The 20,080-nt window shown below is 31.2% G+C and overlaps 2 protein-coding genes across 2 annotated transcripts; both read right to left on the minus strand.

Annotated features, from left to right (window-relative positions):
- Positions 1-4,828: 4,828 nt before the first annotated feature.
- Positions 4,829-5,742, minus strand: LOC114162813 (Calcium-binding EF-hand family protein). The gene has a single exon (XM_028046791.2). It carries the CDS (start codon positions 5,461-5,463, stop codon positions 4,993-4,995), a length of 471 nt encoding a protein of 156 aa, XP_027902592.1. The 5' UTR covers positions 5,464-5,742; the 3' UTR covers positions 4,829-4,992.
- A 3,061-nt stretch (positions 5,743-8,803) lies between these two features.
- On the minus strand, positions 8,804-15,845 carry USP (UDP-sugar pyrophosphorylase). Its single transcript, XM_028049426.2, has 17 exons — positions 15,687-15,845; positions 15,493-15,597; positions 15,290-15,406; positions 15,005-15,145; positions 14,631-14,721; positions 14,128-14,255; positions 13,694-13,765; positions 13,490-13,554; positions 13,132-13,192; positions 12,908-13,025; positions 11,909-12,033; positions 11,599-11,675; positions 10,653-10,758; positions 10,415-10,474; positions 10,072-10,152; positions 9,488-9,727; positions 8,804-9,351 (listed from the first exon to the last, which is right to left on the minus strand). Exons 1-17 carry the CDS (start codon positions 15,732-15,734, stop codon positions 9,184-9,186), a joined length of 1,803 nt encoding a protein of 600 aa, XP_027905227.1. The 5' UTR covers positions 15,735-15,845; the 3' UTR covers positions 8,804-9,183.
- Between the last annotated feature and the right edge of the window lie 4,235 nt (positions 15,846-20,080).

The raw sequence follows: 20,080 nt of genomic DNA on the forward strand, positions 1-20,080 counted from the left end.
ATTTAAAAGAAAAAAAATATATATGAAAGTTGACTTCTTTTTAAAGATAATTTTTGTTCTCAAATTATAGGTTGGTTGAATTATATGTTATAGTAGAAAATTAAAAGAAAAAAAAAAAAACTTAAATCCGAGCATTCATCATGCTTTCTCTCCTTATTATTATCAGTTTTATTTATGATGTCTAAGAATTATTATCATATGAATAATTCATATTTATTGCTTAAATTTATTATATTCATGTTTAAAGGTACTTTTAATATAATTATTTATATGTTTTATTAATAAAAATAATTTAAATATCTTAACAATATTATGAGTGGACCTTTATTAAATGACGATCGAGGAACACGAGCCATTTATTAATGCCACAAGAAAAAAAAAACAAGAAAAAAAAAGGGATTATAAATGTTGAGGTATTTTAAAGCCACCAGATATATGATCATAGAAAGAAAATGAAAGCGTAGATTTTAAATTTGACAATTGATTCAACCAAACAAAGTTTATTCAACACGGTTCATTGTATATGTACAAAGCACTTAGAAATTTTGCAACTATATAATGTCACACAAAGAATCAAATTTCACATAAACTCACTTTACATGCCCTACCTATAATCTACTCACTCTATATAATAGAGTACTTTCTTTCTCTTCTTAACAACGGATTATATATTCAACTTTTAATAAAATATATATTTTAATGTTAATTTATTTCCATGTGAATTATATATTATTTCAATAAAAATTACATATTTATAGAGATTTAGTAGAATCATTTTAAAAATAATATATTAAATATCAATATTCTTGTTATTATTATATTATTCGCGCAAAAATTAGTCATCTTTTTATATGTAGAAATAATAACACTAAATCTGTTTACTGTCATATCTTTGCGCATTTGTGTAGTCACAATTCAGTCTTATTTAATCACTTTCATTTTGTAATCTGTAATTATGTGACACTTGTGTATTTCGAAATAAGCTTTTCTTGCTATAAACAATTTAATGCAATTAAGAGTATGCATTTTTCTTCTGTGATCGTAGAAATTCGTTTTCAAATTTCAAACGCCAATGCTAAAATTATTTTCATATTTTTTGCAGCATAAATATAATTTAGTAAACTAAAATTTCTATTTATTAATAATACAACAATTTTATAAGGCCTACTTTCTATTTAAAATATTGGACCTATTTTCATCGAAAAGGACCAAAGTCAACCCACTTGTTTCTCTAAAGACTTCTTCAGCTAGTCACTTACTTTCCATTTTCTCTCCTCACCTAACAACAACTCACTTACTTTTTCTTCTTTCTGAAACAGAAGTTGTGTTAGGACAGCTGCGAAACCCTCCTCTCAGCCAGCGAAAAGTTGAGCTCAAACTTTTGTTTTTCTTCTTTTCCAGCTCTATTATTGCATTGGTTCTGTCATGGGTTCTTCCTTAGAACCTCATCTTTGTTCTTGTGTTCGTGTTTTTCAGCCCTCAAGTCTGTTTCTGGAGCTGTGGTGCTCTTTCTATTAATTCCCCCCCCCCCCCCTCCAAGTTTAACTCTCAGTCAAGATAAGGGAAACTAGGACTTTAAATTTTTTTTAAGGGTCTTGCATGTTTTTGGTTTTGAATAGTGCTTAAAATGCTAGTTTGATGTTTGTGGTAGATAGAAATTGGTATAGAATGATATATATATGCATTGATCATGTGGTGTTTAAATACAAAGAATTTCTGTCAAATCCAGATCCTATAGTATTTCTCATTATGTTGATTGAGACAAATACTACCCTAACTTGGTGCTTGACGAATGATTACAGTAATAATTACTATGATATTACAACAATAAAGGAAAGTTAATATATGCAGAGAATAGCTAGGATCAAGGACCATAATGCATAGAATATTTGATTTTGTCTAACTGTGGTTGTGTTTTTTAGTTTTGTTGTTAGGAATTTTTGGTTTTTGCATGTTGAAACTAGTGAAAATATGCTATTCTAGCTTAAGCGAGAATTTTTAGCTTAAGCGATATAAGTCTAGCTAAAGCAAGAATTTTTAGTTTAAGCGAGAATAGCAAAAGTTCACTTTGCTCTGTGTTCGAATTTTAGCTTAAGCGTGATCAATCTAGCTTGAGCGAGACCGATCTAGCTTAAGCGAGATCAATCTAGCTTAAGCGAGAATTGCTATAATTTTAATTCCTTACTTTAACTTATGATTAACTGAGTTAATGTTAAAAATATGATGTATGAAGCTATGCATAAATGATGTGGCATTTTTTTAACCTGTACTTAATGTGTTTAGCTTGAGATGATAATTATTCTGAGATAACATATGGAATGTTGATGGTAAAAGAGTTTCAAAGGAAATTCTTGGTGATATTGTGGTTAGTGTATGCCTTGATATAGGAGATATCTAGATAAGGAATGTATTATGAACTCTAATAATCACTCACACACACTCACGTAAAGTAGAGTGATTATGTGGTGGAAGTGGCAGGAGATCCTAGTCTTGGGAGGTGTTTGAGCTTGAGACATATTGGGATTAACCTTATGATTGATTGGGAGATAACACCTTGTGGCTAGACTCTGCAGAGTTTAGAAATCAACGCAAGTGCATAATTCCTTAGAATTCTATATCAAGTGCATAATTCAGATATTGAGTCAAGAGTCAGTGGGTGTTTAATTGAGTGAAAACTTTGTGAGTTAATGTTTCTTTTCCCCATGTATGTGTTTTTTGGATTATGTACTTATGTAACTATATTTACGTATAAATGTTTAAATACACTAGCTTACCCTTCTTTCTTTCTGTGTTTGTTTCCTTGTTGTGTTTTTCTTTTTGCTATAATCACCAAATGTTGGTGTGAGCAGATGTGGAGACCTCTGGTGATTATCAAGACAACGAAGATGTTGTTGTGTAGTTTAGGCTTATTGGTTATTGCTCTTTTGAGCATCTTTTGAAAAACTGGTCTTATGTAATTCCTTTCTTTGTTGAGCAATCTTTTGCCAATCTGATCTATGTTTTAAGATATATCTATGGTATTATTATGTGCTCATGGTACTTTTGTTTTTAGGTATATTCTGGGATGACTGTAATGGTTAAATTCTAATATATTTTCTTCTATTTGTTCTATTTTATTATGATATGTGATGTTTTATTTATTAGAGTTATTTTATTAAATGCGATGTCACAATTTCGTAGTATAGATTAGTAAAATATCGTGTTAGATAGAGTTTTAATGTAGTTGTTCCAAAATTTATTTATAAAAACAACTTTTGATAATTCAATAGTACAAAGACGAATTATCAATATAAGTATTATTTGCTCAAAATTAAATTTTCAAACAATATAATGTATTTGGCAATAATACTTTGCCCAAGGTTTTAAAAATAACCAAACGAATTATAAGTGCTATTTTGAATGTTTGGGCATGGAGATTAATAAAAGACGTAGCTAAGTCAATATTTATTGGTTTTAATTTAAGAAGTCTATGGTTTCAATGTTAATTAAGAAATGCTGCTTTCATAGATAGCTACTTAAATGCAACTATAAATGTTACCTCTAGAATATGTGAGATCATTTTATAAAAAAGTCGTCTTTGGTTTTTCTATTTTCTTTAAAGATAAACACGAGAGAAAAACTACAATTAAAGACTTAGAAGTTAGACTATTACAATCAAAAGAATATCACATAGAAAAATATTTTTCCTAATTTTTGTAAATGTGAAAAAGATTAGTGTGTGCAAGAAAAAACTACATAAGCCCCCACGCAGCCATTATTGGTCGTACATTACATACTTTCAGTGGTGGAAACCAAACTCTTCAACCTTGTACTTCTAGAGCAGTTTAACCGTATAAAACTGCTTCAACTAATTTTTTTATTTATTTTTCTGTTATTTTTTATCATTAGTGCAGCAAAAAGAAATTAAAAAAAAAATAGGAAGACACAATAATTGTGTTTTTTCTATTTAGTAAAATAAAAAAATATTCATTTTCCTGTTCACTTTCCATTTTTAGACCATTTTTCTTTCCATACGATTAACTTTCCATCCAAACTCTATTAAATCTTGAAACTACCTTTTAAATAAGTATTTTAAAAACCAAAAAAATAACTAGAAATATTTTCTCAACCTCTTTTTCTTTTTTTCTTGACATGAAGCAAACTTTGTATGGATGGAATGGAGCTTCATCCCATCATGACGTAGATTTCGCTAACATTTATTCATACTTTCAAAATAAAAAATTTGAACAAAGTTCAAATTCATGCTAGATTTAAGTTTATGAAAAAAATTCCGAATTAAAATCTAATATGTTATTAAGAAAAAACACTAATGAAAATAACTAGTTAGATTTCTATACAAACTACTAAATAGTGAGAGTATAAATGACATGATAAAATACAAAGAATAAAAAAACAGATTCTTTCTAAGTTTTTCTTTTTACTTACTTTCTTTGAAACTAAATTACAAAACTTCCTTTTTTTTCTTTCTTTCCTAAAACTAAAGCTAATGTCTCGTTATAATGATATTTTGATAATTTTTTCCTACATTTTAGATGATATTTTCTAAATGATTTTGAAATATAAAGATATGAAAAAATGGAAAAATCACTTAAAAATAAGACAATAATATTATGATTTCTATTCTCTTTTATTCTCATTCTTTGTTTCTTAACATGACTCGGTGTAAATGATTTATTAATATATCATTATCTTTATTTTTGAAATAATCGATGACTCAGATTAAATTATATAAAAGAATAGAAAAAGAGAAAAAAATGGAAGTCAGTATAATTTTCCTAAAAAATATCACCTTAAGTTATTGTAAAAGAAAGTTGTGAAGATTTAATAATTAAAAAATCATTTTCTCTTATATAAACAGCTACAGAGTTACACAGAATACTTATGAATAACGTTGATGATCATAAAACACATATTTACATAAACAGAGGAGGAAGACACGAAAGGTTTGGTTGTAAAAATGAGTGCAGAGAGTTTGATGGAAACGAAGGATGATCAGGCTCTGGAAACCAACATCATGTTCTTGAATTCCTGAAAATCAAGACGACCATCGAAGTTGGTGTCATAGAAGCGAATCATGGTCGTAGAATCATTGCAATTGGTCTCATCCCACATGCCAAGCCGTTTCAACACAGACTCAAGCTCGTGGCTGGTGATGAAGCCATCTCCATCCAAGTCAAACACCTTGAAGGTTTTCACCAGGTCGCTCTCCAATTCCTCTGCCTCACCACCACCGCCTCTAATTTCTCCGTTCTGCTGCTCCGAAATGGAGTTGTAAAAGAACAAGAACTCGCTCAAACCAAGGCTCTTCGTTTCGACCAACGATTCCAACTCTTGTATGGTGTAATTGCAGTTACCTGTGATTTGCAGCATCTGATTCAGCTCCTCGAGGCTCACCAACCCATCGCCATTCACGTCCACTTTCTCGAAAATACGCTTCAAATCAGACTGGGTTAGCAGACACATATTTTCTAAGCAAACACAAATCTAAAGCCTTTAGGGTTTATGAATATGATAAATAAATATGATGCACTCGGTTAATTACTCACCAATATCTTCTTCACATATGAAAACAGAGGTTTACGTTTACCAAACCATGTGTTGTTTGTGTGAGTATTTATATAGATTGTTCTGGGATTTGTGTTTTTTGAAGGGTGTACTTTGTGTACGGGAATAACTGTAGTTGTGGAGCCCAAGGGTTTCCAATTTCATCAAGGGGAATTTTCTACGCCAACCCAATTTGTGCGAAGTTTCCTACAATTTTCATAGAAAGGTCTTCTACTTTTTTTTTTTTTTTGTTTCACCAATATAACTACTTCTTAATGTAAGTACATGGTGTTTACGATAATATTATTTTGTAATTAAAAATTTTTGTTAGTGTTTATTATTGGAAGATATATGTATATATTTTAGTTGGTGAGTTAGAATCCAATCTGGGCTTAAGAAAAATAAAGTTTAGTTGTATTGACAGTCAAAGGAGAACTGTGAAAGACGGTTCTTCCTTTTTTTAGTTGAATATACGTGTGAATTCGCATATACTACCTCTATCAAACATATCATTATTTATTTCACAACGGCTTATATATATTATTTTTCTTTACCGACTATAATGCATTTATATTTTTATGATGATGATATATTAATTTCATTATATGGTTGTATCGAGAATATGATTGACTCAATTTTATGGTGAACTCAAGACTTAATTAAGGAATTGATTGAAAAGCGAGTTAATCAACAAACTAAAATAAGCTATCGAAATTTAGGATGTAGATTTGGGATTTTTGTTTTTTTTTTTTTTTAAATTAGGAATTATTTTCATTCTACGTAAAAGAAACTGAATTGGAATACCTAAAAGAGTTGTGGTGGTATTTGATAAGAGTTTTTAAAATATAATTTTTCTTCCTCATATCTGAATGTCAAATGGAAGTTACGTGGTGCAAATATCATTAAAAAAAGGAGGCAATGCGCGTTGAGAACGCGTGTGTTATGAAGTCAAGGTTTGTTTTGGGGTGTATGAAGGGTTGTACGGTAGTTATGGCGGATAGAGACAAATTACGGAGAAAAGAAAGACAAGGGTACAGAAAATGAAGGGAAAATATAATTTTTGTTTCCAACTAATTAACCGACGGTTTTAAGTGTCTCATGACTAGATGTATCAGTTTGGCCAATGACTCATAGGTCGGATCCAATCCACTCTTCACAAGAATCTTTTACAAGGCCCACAAAAGAGGACGTTATAAAAAAAGTTTCGGTTCCCAAAATCCTTTATCAAATGAGTTAGAACTAGACCTAAGTTGGGCTTAGCCCGCTTAAAAACAATATTTTGAGTCTCCATCAAAGGTCAAGCTGAGCCAGGACGAAAGCAGGGACGGATTGAGCTGGGTCGAAAGTAGAGACGAATCGACCCAGACCAAAGCTCGAGATGAGTTAGCCAGCGTCAACGGTCAAGAGTAGTTGAGATGGGCCAACCCAGGGCGACAATGTAGACGGGCCAACCCGAGCTAACAATCGAGACAAGCCGACCCAGATCGACGACCAAGATAGACAACCCAGGCCAACAACCGTTACAGGCCGGCTAGGGTCGAGTTGATGTAAGAACGTGTCAGCTCAGACCAAAGATCAAGAAGAAACGACTCGAGTTTACGGCCAAGACGGGCCTACCTAGGCCAAGGACCGAAGAAATGGCCTAGGTTGACGATTAAGACCTGTCGACCAGGGTCGACGGTCAAGACTTGCTAACATGGGTCGACAGTCAAGATGGGTCAAGCCAACTACAAAGACGAAATCGCTCGGGACAACGACCTAGACGGTTTGGCCCGGGCCAACGATCGAGATAGGTTGTCCTAGGACGACAGCCAAGACGGACCAACCTCATTCAACGCCGTAGACGGGCTAACCCAGGCTTACAGTCGATACCGGTTGGCCTGACCTGACGATCAAGATGGACAAGCCCGATTAGTGATCAAGACGGGTTGGCCCACGTCAACGTTGAGAGCAACTGAGGCTTGCCGACTTGGACCAAAAGTGTGGACGGGCTTACCCGGACTGACTTACAAGAAGGTACAACCTAGAAACGACTGAAATAGGTCGATCCGAATCGACAACCTAGATGGACAGGCTTGGACCATCGATATTGTTCGTCCTTCGATATTGTTCGTCCTGGGTCACTGTTGTGAATTATGTCTAACTTATTAGTTTTATTATGTTCTCAATATCAAATATTTGTCACTAAAAATTGTTCTATTTCGGGAAAATGTGTGGTGATGATTGATAGATAAGTAGTATGCGTGTTATAAATATTTGAAAAATCATTGTTACATATGTTGTGAAACTTTTATATAAAAACATATGTAGATGATTTTGTATGTAACAACAACACATGCTATTGAATAATCTTATGATGCAAAAGTTTTATAGTATTTGGGCTTGCAATATTTATTTAAATCATGAGATTTTCTTAAAATAATCTATATGATTTGTATTATGTAAATGGATATTTTTAAAGTAAAGTTAACCAAAAAAAACGAAACTACTCGTCATAGCTAATTCTGCCTCTAAATTGATAACTTGTTGAAATTAAAATAAGACAGAATTATAGAGTTTGTCAATTTTTTAAGAATATAAATTATGTAGTCATTATTTTCTAGAGATTTTTTTATGAAAAAATACAAGACATTTTATGTTTATTTAAAATATAAAAAAATCAATTTTTAAAAGTAACAGCTCATGCGATAAGCTATTCAAAGAACTTACGACTTTAATCGGATTCCAAATTATTTTTGGCCTTGATTATTTTTAAAAACTGAAACAAAATATTAAAGTAGTTTTTCTAAATGTGTTGTTGAAAAAACCAGTAACAAACCAACCTGTAATCTTTAGTAGTTTACTTATTAAAAAAGATATTTCCCTCTTTAAAAATCTAAATTACCAAATACGAGTAAATAAAAAAAAATCCTCTTGAAAAAAAATTATAAATTTTAAAAATAACCCATATCTACAATTTTATTAAAAGTTCTACCTTAAAAACATACAATAATTTTAATGAAATACATATTTTGAGAAGAAAGTTTAAATATGATGGAAGAAAAACACGTAAAGTAAGAAAAGAATGAGAAGATGCTTTTTCAGGTATATATCGATAAATGGCAGCGTGAGCAGACTGACTTGCTCAAGGGGGAAGTTCCAGATGCCTTACATTTCAAAAACAATAATGTATTTTGGAATTTAAGATATCAACGAGATAAAAATTAAATTGTGTATTAAATGTCCTTTGAAAACTTTGCCCCTTGGATGAAACAAAATATGAAAAAGGAATCATAGATTGAGATAATAGGATAGCTAAACTTCTTGTTGGCACATTATTAGATTCACATGAACCAGTCTTTCATATGGACACATAATGAATCTGCATAAATTTCTACCACACCAGTAAAAATGGACACAGATTCTTTACAATTTGAAGCAGGAATGTAAAATAGTTTATCTAATCTAAGTGGGGACAAAACTTGTGAACAAAATAGTGCAGAAAAGGCTAAGGAGAGAAGGGAGATAAACTCTGCAAGACTTCCTATGCCACTGATTGTGACGCAAGAATCAAAGAGTGCAAGGACACGTTACAGTAGAGAAAAATAATAATGGATGTGGCATGAGAGCAAAAACTTCTTTCCCAGAGCACATGCATGTTCAAGCCTTCAAGTCAAATTTGCCTGGCTCAGAGTATTTCTTTTCCAGCTGCTCAGTTTTGTTAAATTTAAAACCCCTGATTCTCAATACCTCAGGCTCCTTCGTATCTTTGTAATCAACAGTTTCAAGGATCCAACCCTTGTTTTGAACTGAACCATTCACGTTTACCTAATTTATTTAAATAAGTTCCGGCATCAGTTTGAAATATTCAACATTCAGTAACATGTGCTTCAGTGGTGGAGTATAATAATAAAACTAAGAATAGGAATGCAACTCGGGAAATAGATAAATTGTCTTGCCATACCTCTGCATCATCCACTGCATCAATGATGAGAGCCCCATCTAACGACAGATTTTGAATAAAAATATTTTTACCCTTGATGGCCAGTGTAGACCTTTGGGAAATGGAGTTATTTCCACTGACTTTGCTCTTAATCCGAGAAAAAGTTAGACCCCATTTGGGTTTCCACGTGATGCGAGGCCAAACTTCAACCTCTTGGCCATTGAACACCTGTAAAACTGGCTCTGCTACTTGGACGCCGGCCTGGCAGGAGAAAATGCAGTGTTAGCTACTCAGTTGTCTGATTCAGGCTGTAGTTCGAAGCAAAAATAACTGTATATAGCAGGCCCTATTATAGACATGTGAAAGCTTCATTGGCAACTAAACAATCTTATAGAACTAGAACTCTACTATAGTCCATATAGAGTTGTAAAAGGAACGCAGTTCTATCACAAATACAATAAAATTACCTAAAATAAGAAGCCAATATTTTCAAAACTAGTGCCTACAATTGTAATAAAATCTTAAAAAAATCAAGACATTATGAATAACAAGGTAAACCAACTCGTCATGGCATTCAAGACTTGAGGGTAAGAGAACTAGATTACCTTTTTGAGAATAATGCTATTTGCACGATAGATTGCCATTTCTCCAGAGGTTGCACTATGATATGGATTTCCCTTCGGTATCTTCAGAAAAATTAACAAATTTTAAAACATTAGTGAATAAAGATAACATTATTCAAATTCTCTACCATCGAGATAGTATTTCAAATCCAAATTTATTAATTGCATACAAACTTATAGTTAGACCTTTCCAGTCTACTTCAATTAAGAATTGCATACACTTCAATACGGAATCAAAGGCTCAAAACGCATTCTTCCTCTATGTCTCTTTTTATCAACTTTGTTTTTCCATGCATAAATTAGTATATTAGAATTTATGTTGTACCTTAGCAGCATCCTCAGCATTATTCTTCACAGGTGCATAAGCAAGCCATGTTTCCATCACCTACACAATACATAGGACCAGTTAGATAGCACCAAGTATAACAGCCGAACATCCATTAACAAAGTAGCATGAACGGACTCCATCTGTAACCTAATAGGTTAAGTACAAGGATGACCGTCAAGCTCGACAAGCAATGATTTCCTATAATTTATACACTGTTCTCAAACAGACAATTTACCGTGAACCCAACCCTGGCAGATGGGGGCAATGTTTTTGGATAGTCTTGCATCATACATTCAAGTCGAGTTGAGGACTTAAATGAAGTTTTGCTGGCATCTTTATATCTGCAGTAAGAAAATATAGCATGATGATATAAGCATTGATAATATAACCGTAAGAAGACATGTCCCATAAGTTCCTTAAAGTGTAATAGAGGTTCACAGAACTACAATATGACAAAAATTTGATGTTACTTATTTATAACCATGTCCACTTCAATACAATAAACTAAATGAAATCTAGGAAGCTGATGAATTCAACTTATAATGAACTACCAGTGAGAAGTAATAAAGGTACACCCTGACCACACAACTAGTCATCTGAATCAACTTCTTTAATAAAACTTATATGGGCAGAAAATCAAACCAAAGCATGTTTTTTGTAAACTAGTCACAAAGTTACCAATAGAAAACTGCTATTAACTGCCACATACAAAATAACTTCTATTCTTAAGATAATATTGATGTATCAGGAAAAAGAAAACACACAAAAAAGACAGTGAAGTCTAATGCGATAAAAGTACACAATGCAATCAAAGAAAATTGAAGCATCCTAGAGCAAAGTTTTAGAACAAAAAGGTATATTTTTTGACACGTGCACTTTGTCACATTACTTTCAAAATGAGCAAAATGATCCTCAAATTAAACTTGAGTTGTGTACTTCTGCTCCAATTCCACCACAACTGTTTAAAAATGGTCCTAAAATAAGCAGATACCTGATGCATGTACTTTTCCTTCCCTTTTATTAACAGTTGTGATAGAATTGAAGTGCACAACTAAGTAAGTTTAGGTACATTTTAAACAGTTTGAATGTAAAAAGACCGAAGCACATATGGTCGAATTACAGGAAGGATATTAAATTTTTCCCAAATAAAAAGTATAGTGAGTGTGAGAAAGAAGAATTACTTTGGGTTAACGAACTCCTGTATGGCACCTCCTGTTTTTGAGAGCTCTTCAATGTAAGGACCAAGCTCTAAAATCAACTGTTTGAATAAGATATTGTCACTATGGAATGATGGCGTAGTTCAGCTAAATAAGGACATAATTAAAATGATACAGTTATAACTAAACCATGTTATGAGAGCCATGTGGTGTCTGAGAACAATGCAGATAAGAACAATAATCATCCCAACAATAGATAATCAAAAAGGCAAATTCGAAGCGAGTGAGGGGTTGGGGGTGCGGGGACAATGTTGAGGTACGAAAAAGAGGTTACTTGGTTAATATTTCCAGGGAAAAGGGAGAAGCCAGTCTCACAATTTACATCGCCTTCAGGGTATCCACTTGCTCTGAGAAGAGGATCTAGCTGATTGTACTCCACATTTATCACCATAGACCTTCCTAATAATGCATTCAAATTAATCATCAATAAATGTAAAAATACAAATTCAGGAAAATTCATAAAAAGTGGCACTAACATAATGAAGTCAAGATAGAGATACATTACTTATATAATATTAATATATATTTGAATGAAACTGTAAAGCATAAAAAAGTATAAGAAATACTACTTTAAAAGTCTCGTTAAATTGTAAAAATACATGGCAAAATATTACTTTAGCTGCAGACATTTGTTCTGGATTTCAAATTTTGAACTCAATTCAAATATTTTTTTCTCAGAAAATTATCTCTCCCAGTAACCATTGAATTAAATTTGGTAGCATTTCAATCCTTGTGAGAAAGAAAAATGAGTGGCACAGAGAGATGGCGAGAATAAGAGGGATGAAAAAACTGTTAACATTTAGTTTTCACAAATTAGCAGTTCGACAATGTGAATTGCATCAGTTCAAATGAACACATGGAAAATCAGCATCAAACGTTTCACCATTATGAATACCTATGTGTAATCAAAGTAGATACTACTACACACATTACATCATCATTTTTGTATAACAGTCGGTTAAAGACAAGATTGCCTAATAATGCACAGCATTTACAACTTTCTTATCAGTCATGAAAAAATGCAAGCGGTTTACATTACCAACCCTACATCAAACTAACATTGTCTGGCACATTCCTAACCCCCATTGATTATGATAAATAAAAAATGTTCATTAAATTTACAGTTTCAAATTACTTTACATGTAAGAGAGAAGTTACATCCCACTGTGACATGCGCAAAAAGCAATCGTATTATTCTCACCCACATTAATAACATTAAGTCCAGAATCAGCATTGTTTTTTTTGTCTGTGAGGAATGAAATAATTAGCTTACCATCAGAGTGAGTGAGTCGGGTGATTCCACCAATAGCTTCTTTTGCTTTCCGAGGTACTGCAAGAGAGTTAACATGGTACTGTTTGGAAGCACTGACACCCAATGCCGCTGGAATTGCCTGTATCCTCAAATTATTAGGCAATGAATATTTAAAATATATTAATAGACAAATCAAGTGCGTCAGAATCTGAACTCAAAAAGTATGAAATGCCAAAATAACTCACCTTGAACAGAAGACCATTTGTATCTTGGAAAAATAGAACCCATTTCAACCCAGCATCATGCCTAACAAAAGAAAATCATTATACAAAATTATAAATATATCAGTTTATGTTAGATGTATACCCTTTGCGCTTCTAATTTCTTGGATTTCCAGAATACAATCCCATCAATTTGCAGAATTGAAAATCAATATTTATAGTTTTACTTATTAGTTTCTTGGGTGTGACCAAAATATATTCAGAGTATTCTTTAAATTATTTAGAAACATGTACTGAAAAGATTTTCAAATGTACAACATAGAAAATATGAAATTGACACACCAGCTGATCCTAAAAGATAAATGAACTGTTTGATTCATACCATACTTTCAGAATCCCGCTTGAATAAAGAAGTGAATGCACATCACCATGTCCATGAGGTTTTGTCTACACAAAGAGAAATGGTCATTAGATTGATCTTAGTTTCAAAATATAACTATGAGATTAACAGAATGCACTTCATTCGTTACTTTTTGCTAAATAAATTTCCCAGTCACAATCATACTGGTACCCTGTATATCACTACCTGAATTTTGTACTTGTTTTGTGGTTCCAATGCAAGCCTGGCATCATTGTCTTCTAAGCATGCAACTTTTTCCTGAATTACAGAAGTTAAGAATTAATTAAAAAAAATATCAAAATAAAATTTGGCCCTGCATCTAATATTATTTTTTCAATTTAGTTCCTAAATGAATAATCTATTTGTTATAGTTCCAATATGAAAAAAAATTCACCAATTGATTCCTGAGGTTTCTCAAAGTTACAATAGTATTAGATTCAGCCCCCCTGTACTTGACACCATTTTTTTGTTTTTCATTTTGGTCCCAACAGGAAAAAAATTCTGATACCCCTGTAACTTCAATACATGATAGGGACTAATTGTAAACAATTTTTATATGAAGAACAAAATGTAGAGTTTATCGAAATAGAATTTTTCAAAGAGACATTCAAAACACATACCTGCTTTAAAAGTGTTACTTGTGTGGGTTGCATACCAAAATAAGAATTTGATTGCAATAGCTCTAAAGTGCGCCCATGAGTGTCATCAGATGTCATAATAACAAGAGGAATCGGAGTTTGGGATTCACCTAAAAGTTGAAAAGCACAAAGATTACTCCAAATGACTTAGAAATATGATAGTTAACATTAATAGCTAAAAGAGAGTGGACTACTGTTTGTATGAGAGGCGGAAGAAAAATAAATTCTTAAGTAATTTACGACAAATTGGAACAGCAGAAAATGTTTTAAAATAAATACCAGAAAATGTTTTCTAGGAGGAAGCTGTTTTCTAGTGGGAAATTTTCAAAAATCAAGTCATTCTCTACAATTTTACGAGTGAGAGTGATAGGGTCATCTGAATTGTGTATAATTTAAATAATTTATCGATCGTCTGCATTAAATAGTTAATGCACAAGTCCATCAATAATTCTTTTTGCTTTTACCACACAAGCAACTGATACTACCTTGTGAGCTGGCTTCTTGAAGAGCCAATATAGATTCAATGTAATGCTGTATGAAACATGTTCCAGTAGTGGTTTCTGCAGGAAGAGCAACCTGCAAGAGGCAACAGCTACGATTAAGATTTACGAATCTGGAATTAATCTATATATTAAAAAAAAGTAACTTTCTCTTTTATCTAAACTCAGACTTTCTTAAATACATATATACATTTACCACATTACAATACTCCGTTTTGGGAGGAGGATAAAGAAGATTACTCTATCGAATCAAGATAAAATTCACTAGAATAATCGTTCATCTAACCAGTGTTTACACCCGCATTACACACAATAGCCTAACAACAAAAACAACGATGACACAGGGCGACAAGGCATACCTTAATCCCACTGTATCCTAAACGCTCACCAAGACCACCGGCAACAAGAACAAACGCAGCTTTCCGAGCCTCACGCACACCTGTTTCCTCAAAGTTGATGAAATTCTCATCACCAAAAGTCAAAGTCTCACCCGTTGGAACCTTCAAAATCACCACCAAACAGTGTCACGCATTTTCCCACGGTTAAACCGAGAATTCGAACGTTATTACAGAAGAAAATAGTACACTTCAAAGGCGCAATGCTGAAAAGAAAATCATATAAAAACCAGGTTTGTTGAGACTCACGGAAGGAGTGAAACCATCGTAAGGGTTTTTGCTAGCCTTAGAATCAGCCAGGAGCCGTTTAGCGTTTTTGATGTAAGATTGCAAACCGCCAGGGTAACTCGAATCGAGTAGAGTCAACTAATGAAAACGCAGCGTCGTTTAGAAAGAGAATGAACGAAGGAAGTGGCAGATCTATTCAATTGAATTGAAGGAAGAAACCAAACCTGATCGAAGAACGCTTTCTTGCTATCGTCGTCGACGCCGGGAGCAGGCCAGTCTCGAAACAGGTGGTCTTGGCCGTTTTCCAACAGCATCTTCACCAACGCTTGCTGGATGAGTAACCGAATCAAAATTCAGAAGCGTTCGTTCAAAGATAAACAAGAAAAGGAAAAGAGAGAAATAGAGAGAAGAACTGAACCTGTTGATCAGAGAGAAGCTTGAGGTTCTCGCCGAGAGAGGTAGCCATGGCTGGAAAAGAAGAAGAGAGTGGCAGAGGAAGGTGGTGGTGCGTGTAGACAGAAGAACACAACAAACATGAAAATAAATGCAAATTCTATTGTTTTATATTCTTAGGATTTTGTTTTGTAACATTTATTTAATTTAATTATTTATTTTATTTTATTATCATTTATCTTTTCGAATTAGCTGGTGAACCGGCGGTGCCGGTGTGAGTATGTGGATCTGAGTCTGAGATCCAACATCGTCAACTTTAGTTCTAACCGGAAGGCACGGGTCACGGTCAGTTAGTTAATGAGACCCACACTCTAGGTCTCGTTTTTTCTCTTAATGTTGTTAAGATTACCCCTTTTACGAGTAACAGTACAAAGATATGTCTATTAGTCATAAATAACTAAAATTTATGTAAAATACAAACAGAAAAATAATTTTACGTTTGATTATTTTTTTATTTTTAAAATATGGAACAAATCTTATTTTGACTCTCAACTAAAAAAAATATTTCAATATTTTAAATTTCAAAAGAATATAAACAGTTCTCAAGACATTAACAAAGTGGTAAAAATTGTGATATGATTTGTTAATTTCTCATGTATATCTTTTCTTCAACGTGCTGTTATAATTTCATCAATGTTTTACTTTATTAAAAAATTTGAAAAATATTTATTTTATTTATTTTAACTTGTAAGAAAAACATTTTCGAATTTTAAGAATTCAAAACATTTTTTTGGTTTAAGAATTTCTGTTGGTTTTCAGTTTTAACTATTCTAACTATTCGTTACCCTATATTTGTCTTCCCCACTTTAGACATAAAGCATTTTTTTGGTTTAAGACTTTAGCATAAAGCTATCACTGTCTTTTTTTTTCTTTTACTTTTTTATTTACTAAATCATTTATTTCTTTAACAGATTAAAAGCTTTTTTTTTTTTTTTTTTTTTATGTTGTGAACTTGTGCAGCATATCAAAATTCTTGCTCGCGTAAAGCTTTCTTTTTTATAAAGCATAGTGAAAAAAATTCTTAGAAGAGTGTATATTTCAGTGTAACTTTGTCTTAATGATAGCCGCTTTTCAGGGTGGTGTAAAATTTAAACTGAACTAGAGAATTTTTGTCAGAAAATATCAAATTTCATATTAGATTTTTTTTAATAAAAAAACATATCAAGTATATATATATATATATATATATATATATATATATATATATATATATATATATATATATATATATTATATTTAGGTTTAAATACATTTTTCGTCTTCATTTTCGTAGTGTTTGTTGCGGATGGTCCTCATTTTGACAAAATGATTTAAATAGTCCTCATTTCTATCGAATGTTTAAAATAGTCCTCATTTTTCGCAATTCGTGTTTGATTTGGTCTTTTTCTGTGAGTAACAGAACACGTACAGGTGACACTATTTGTATTGTGAAAATAAGAAACATTTTAAACATTAGGTAAAAATAAGGATCATTTAAAACATTTTACGAAAATAAGGACGAAAAAGGTATTTAAACCTATATATTTAATATCTCAGAATATCATTATATATATTTGATATCTCAATTATACTCACATCATTTATCCATCTTATTTTAGATTTTAGAAATTGGTTTACTTCAGTTTAAATGAACTTTGAAGTTTATATATTTACGATATCTATCTTATATAAAAAACAGTTGTTGAAGTGACTACTGAGAATAAAATTATTAGATGGATATGTTTATGTAAATATTTTTATTTTATTTTATATAGGTTATAAATTTAGTTTTTTAAGAAATTTGAAACTTATACCTTTGTTAAAAAATTATTCTTAATTATATTTTTACGTTGCACTTTCTACTATCAATTTTATATTATACATCTTAAAATGTTTTCAGACTAAATCAATTAAAAATAAGATACACTTAAAGAAATATCATACTTATTATATTAATAAGTATGATAATAAATTCATACTTTGTGTGGAAAGAATAAAATTAACGTTAATATATTTTAATGGTAAAACGGCATAAAGTATATAGAAAAGGTTGAAAACTAGTGTAAAAAATAGTATAAACTACTAAATGAACTATATGTGAAAAATAAAGTTAAAACTATCAAACAAAAATTGCAATAGAAAAAAAAAACAACTAAAAGTACTCCACAAACAAAGACATGCACTTTAATAGCACTTACAATTAATAAGGAAAGCAACCACTTAAAACCATATTAAAATCAAATACATATAAAATTAAATCTAAAATTAATTGCGATGTCAGTTATTAATTTTGTAATTAATAATTATTATCATCTTTATTTTTTAATTTAATATTTCATGTGCTTTCTCATCACTTTAAACAGTCAAATCCTCTTACCATATGCGGTGAGAAGAGAAACAAAAATGTTTGATTATTAAATAATGAAAATACGAATGGCTGCATTAAAATATTTCTGTTTTTGTTATTAAAACTAAAAGTTTTACCAAATCCACTTATTATAATGTTCCCAGAAATATAAGTATTTGATTATAATATTTTATTTCAAAATATTATATATATATATATATATATATATATATAATTTGATGTGTAAAAGTTGTTGTTCTTATTTATTCCGTACTTTTATTAATATAATTTTTTTTCTCAAAATTATAGGCTGATTTTAAAAATATTATCAAAATAGTTCAAGATGTATTCAAAGAACAAGATTTAAGACAATAAAATCGTATTCAAAATATTAGACTTATATTTTTATACAAAATTTGTTAGGCTTTTTTTTATTTTATGGGAAAACATAATTTATTTTGAAGTTTTTAGATAATTTTGTTTTTAATATTTACAATTTTTTTAAATAAATATATGTATTTTTACTTTTAATTTATTAATAAAATTAAATAGAAAAATATTATTATATAATTTTAATAATATAAAGTTTAATTTAAGATTTTTTAATAGTTTTATGAATTATTTTATATATTATTAAAATTATATAATAATATTTTCTTAATAATTTGATAATTAAATTAGAATTAAAAATATACATATTTATTTATTTAAATAAATAAGTTTTAACAATAAAATTATCTAAACAATCCAAACTATAGTTTTAGTTCTTATTATATCTACTCTCTTTTCCTTATTTTTCATTTATTTTTGGAGTCATCTCCTTCTTCTTCTACCAACCTCTCTCTCACTCATTGCCTTCTTTTTTCTAAAACGGACATTGAATTGCATAATTTAAAATATATTTTTATTTTTATATTTTAAAATATATAATTTGGAATACAACTTTTGCATTCTAAAACATCCTTTGATTGTGTATTATGAAACTCAAAATGAAAAGATATGTGAAACTGGAATTTTTTTAATATATATAAATGCAAAAAAAAATAAATTATGGAGGTGCAAGAAGAAAATTTTCTCCATATATTTTTTAAATAGTCCAACCTTCGAGACATCTTTTAAGGACAAAACGGTGACGAAGGTCTATGTTCCAAGGCGGATAACATCTTGGATGCATGGTGATTGATCCTAACGATGTCACTCGATGGACTTGAGATCGGAATATCAATCTTAAATCTTATGTTCCTACCACGCCTAATAGTCTCACATCATTTAGGAGTCGAGGTCTAAGGCGGTTTAAATACTCCTTTCACCCTTTGGTGAGCCTTTTAAGGATAAAACTGTGACGAAATTCTACGTTCCAAAGTGGACAATATCAATGCATGGTGATTGACCCTAATTAACAATGTCACATGACAAGCTTGGGATCGAAATATTGATTGGCGTCCACCGTGAGACTGATAACAATGTTCTAAGATGAATGGGTCCCTTAAGCCTTACGTTGTGTTCACTTGAGGGAGAGTATTTGAGAGAGATGAGTGGATAGATTTAAGTGGATTTAAGAGTGAATTATATGTTGTTTTTTTAAGGGATTTAGAAGTGATTGTGGGTAAATTTAAAAGTAATTTTTGTGAAAGTTTGTGAAAGATTTGATTGATATGATTTATTAAAAATATGTTTTAATATAAATATAGATGAAATTATCATTTTGCCCTTAATTTAATAAGTAGTATATATTGATATTTGTATTAGTAAAAAAAAAAAAAACCAGTGTTCAGAAACTAAGCATATGGATCGAATCCTCTCAACTTTAACCAACCAACAGATCAGTTTCATGATATGGGATCAAATCCCTCCCTCTAGATCCAATCCATTCAAAATGGGATTGAATCCCTCAACAAGCCAATTCCAATGGGATCGAATCCCTCACTCTATTCAATCCATTCAAAATGGGATTGAATCCCTCAACAAGCCAATTTCAATGGGATTGAATCCCTCAAGCCCTAGATCTGATCCATTCGAATGGGGATCAGATC

The sequence above is a fragment of the Vigna unguiculata genome, chromosome 9, assembly GCF_037176805.1.
Source record: "Vigna unguiculata cultivar grain cowpea cultivar isolate G323 ecotype 2 chromosome 9, ASM3717680v1, whole genome shotgun sequence".
Lineage (NCBI taxonomy): Eukaryota > Viridiplantae > Streptophyta > Magnoliopsida > Fabales > Fabaceae > Vigna > Vigna unguiculata.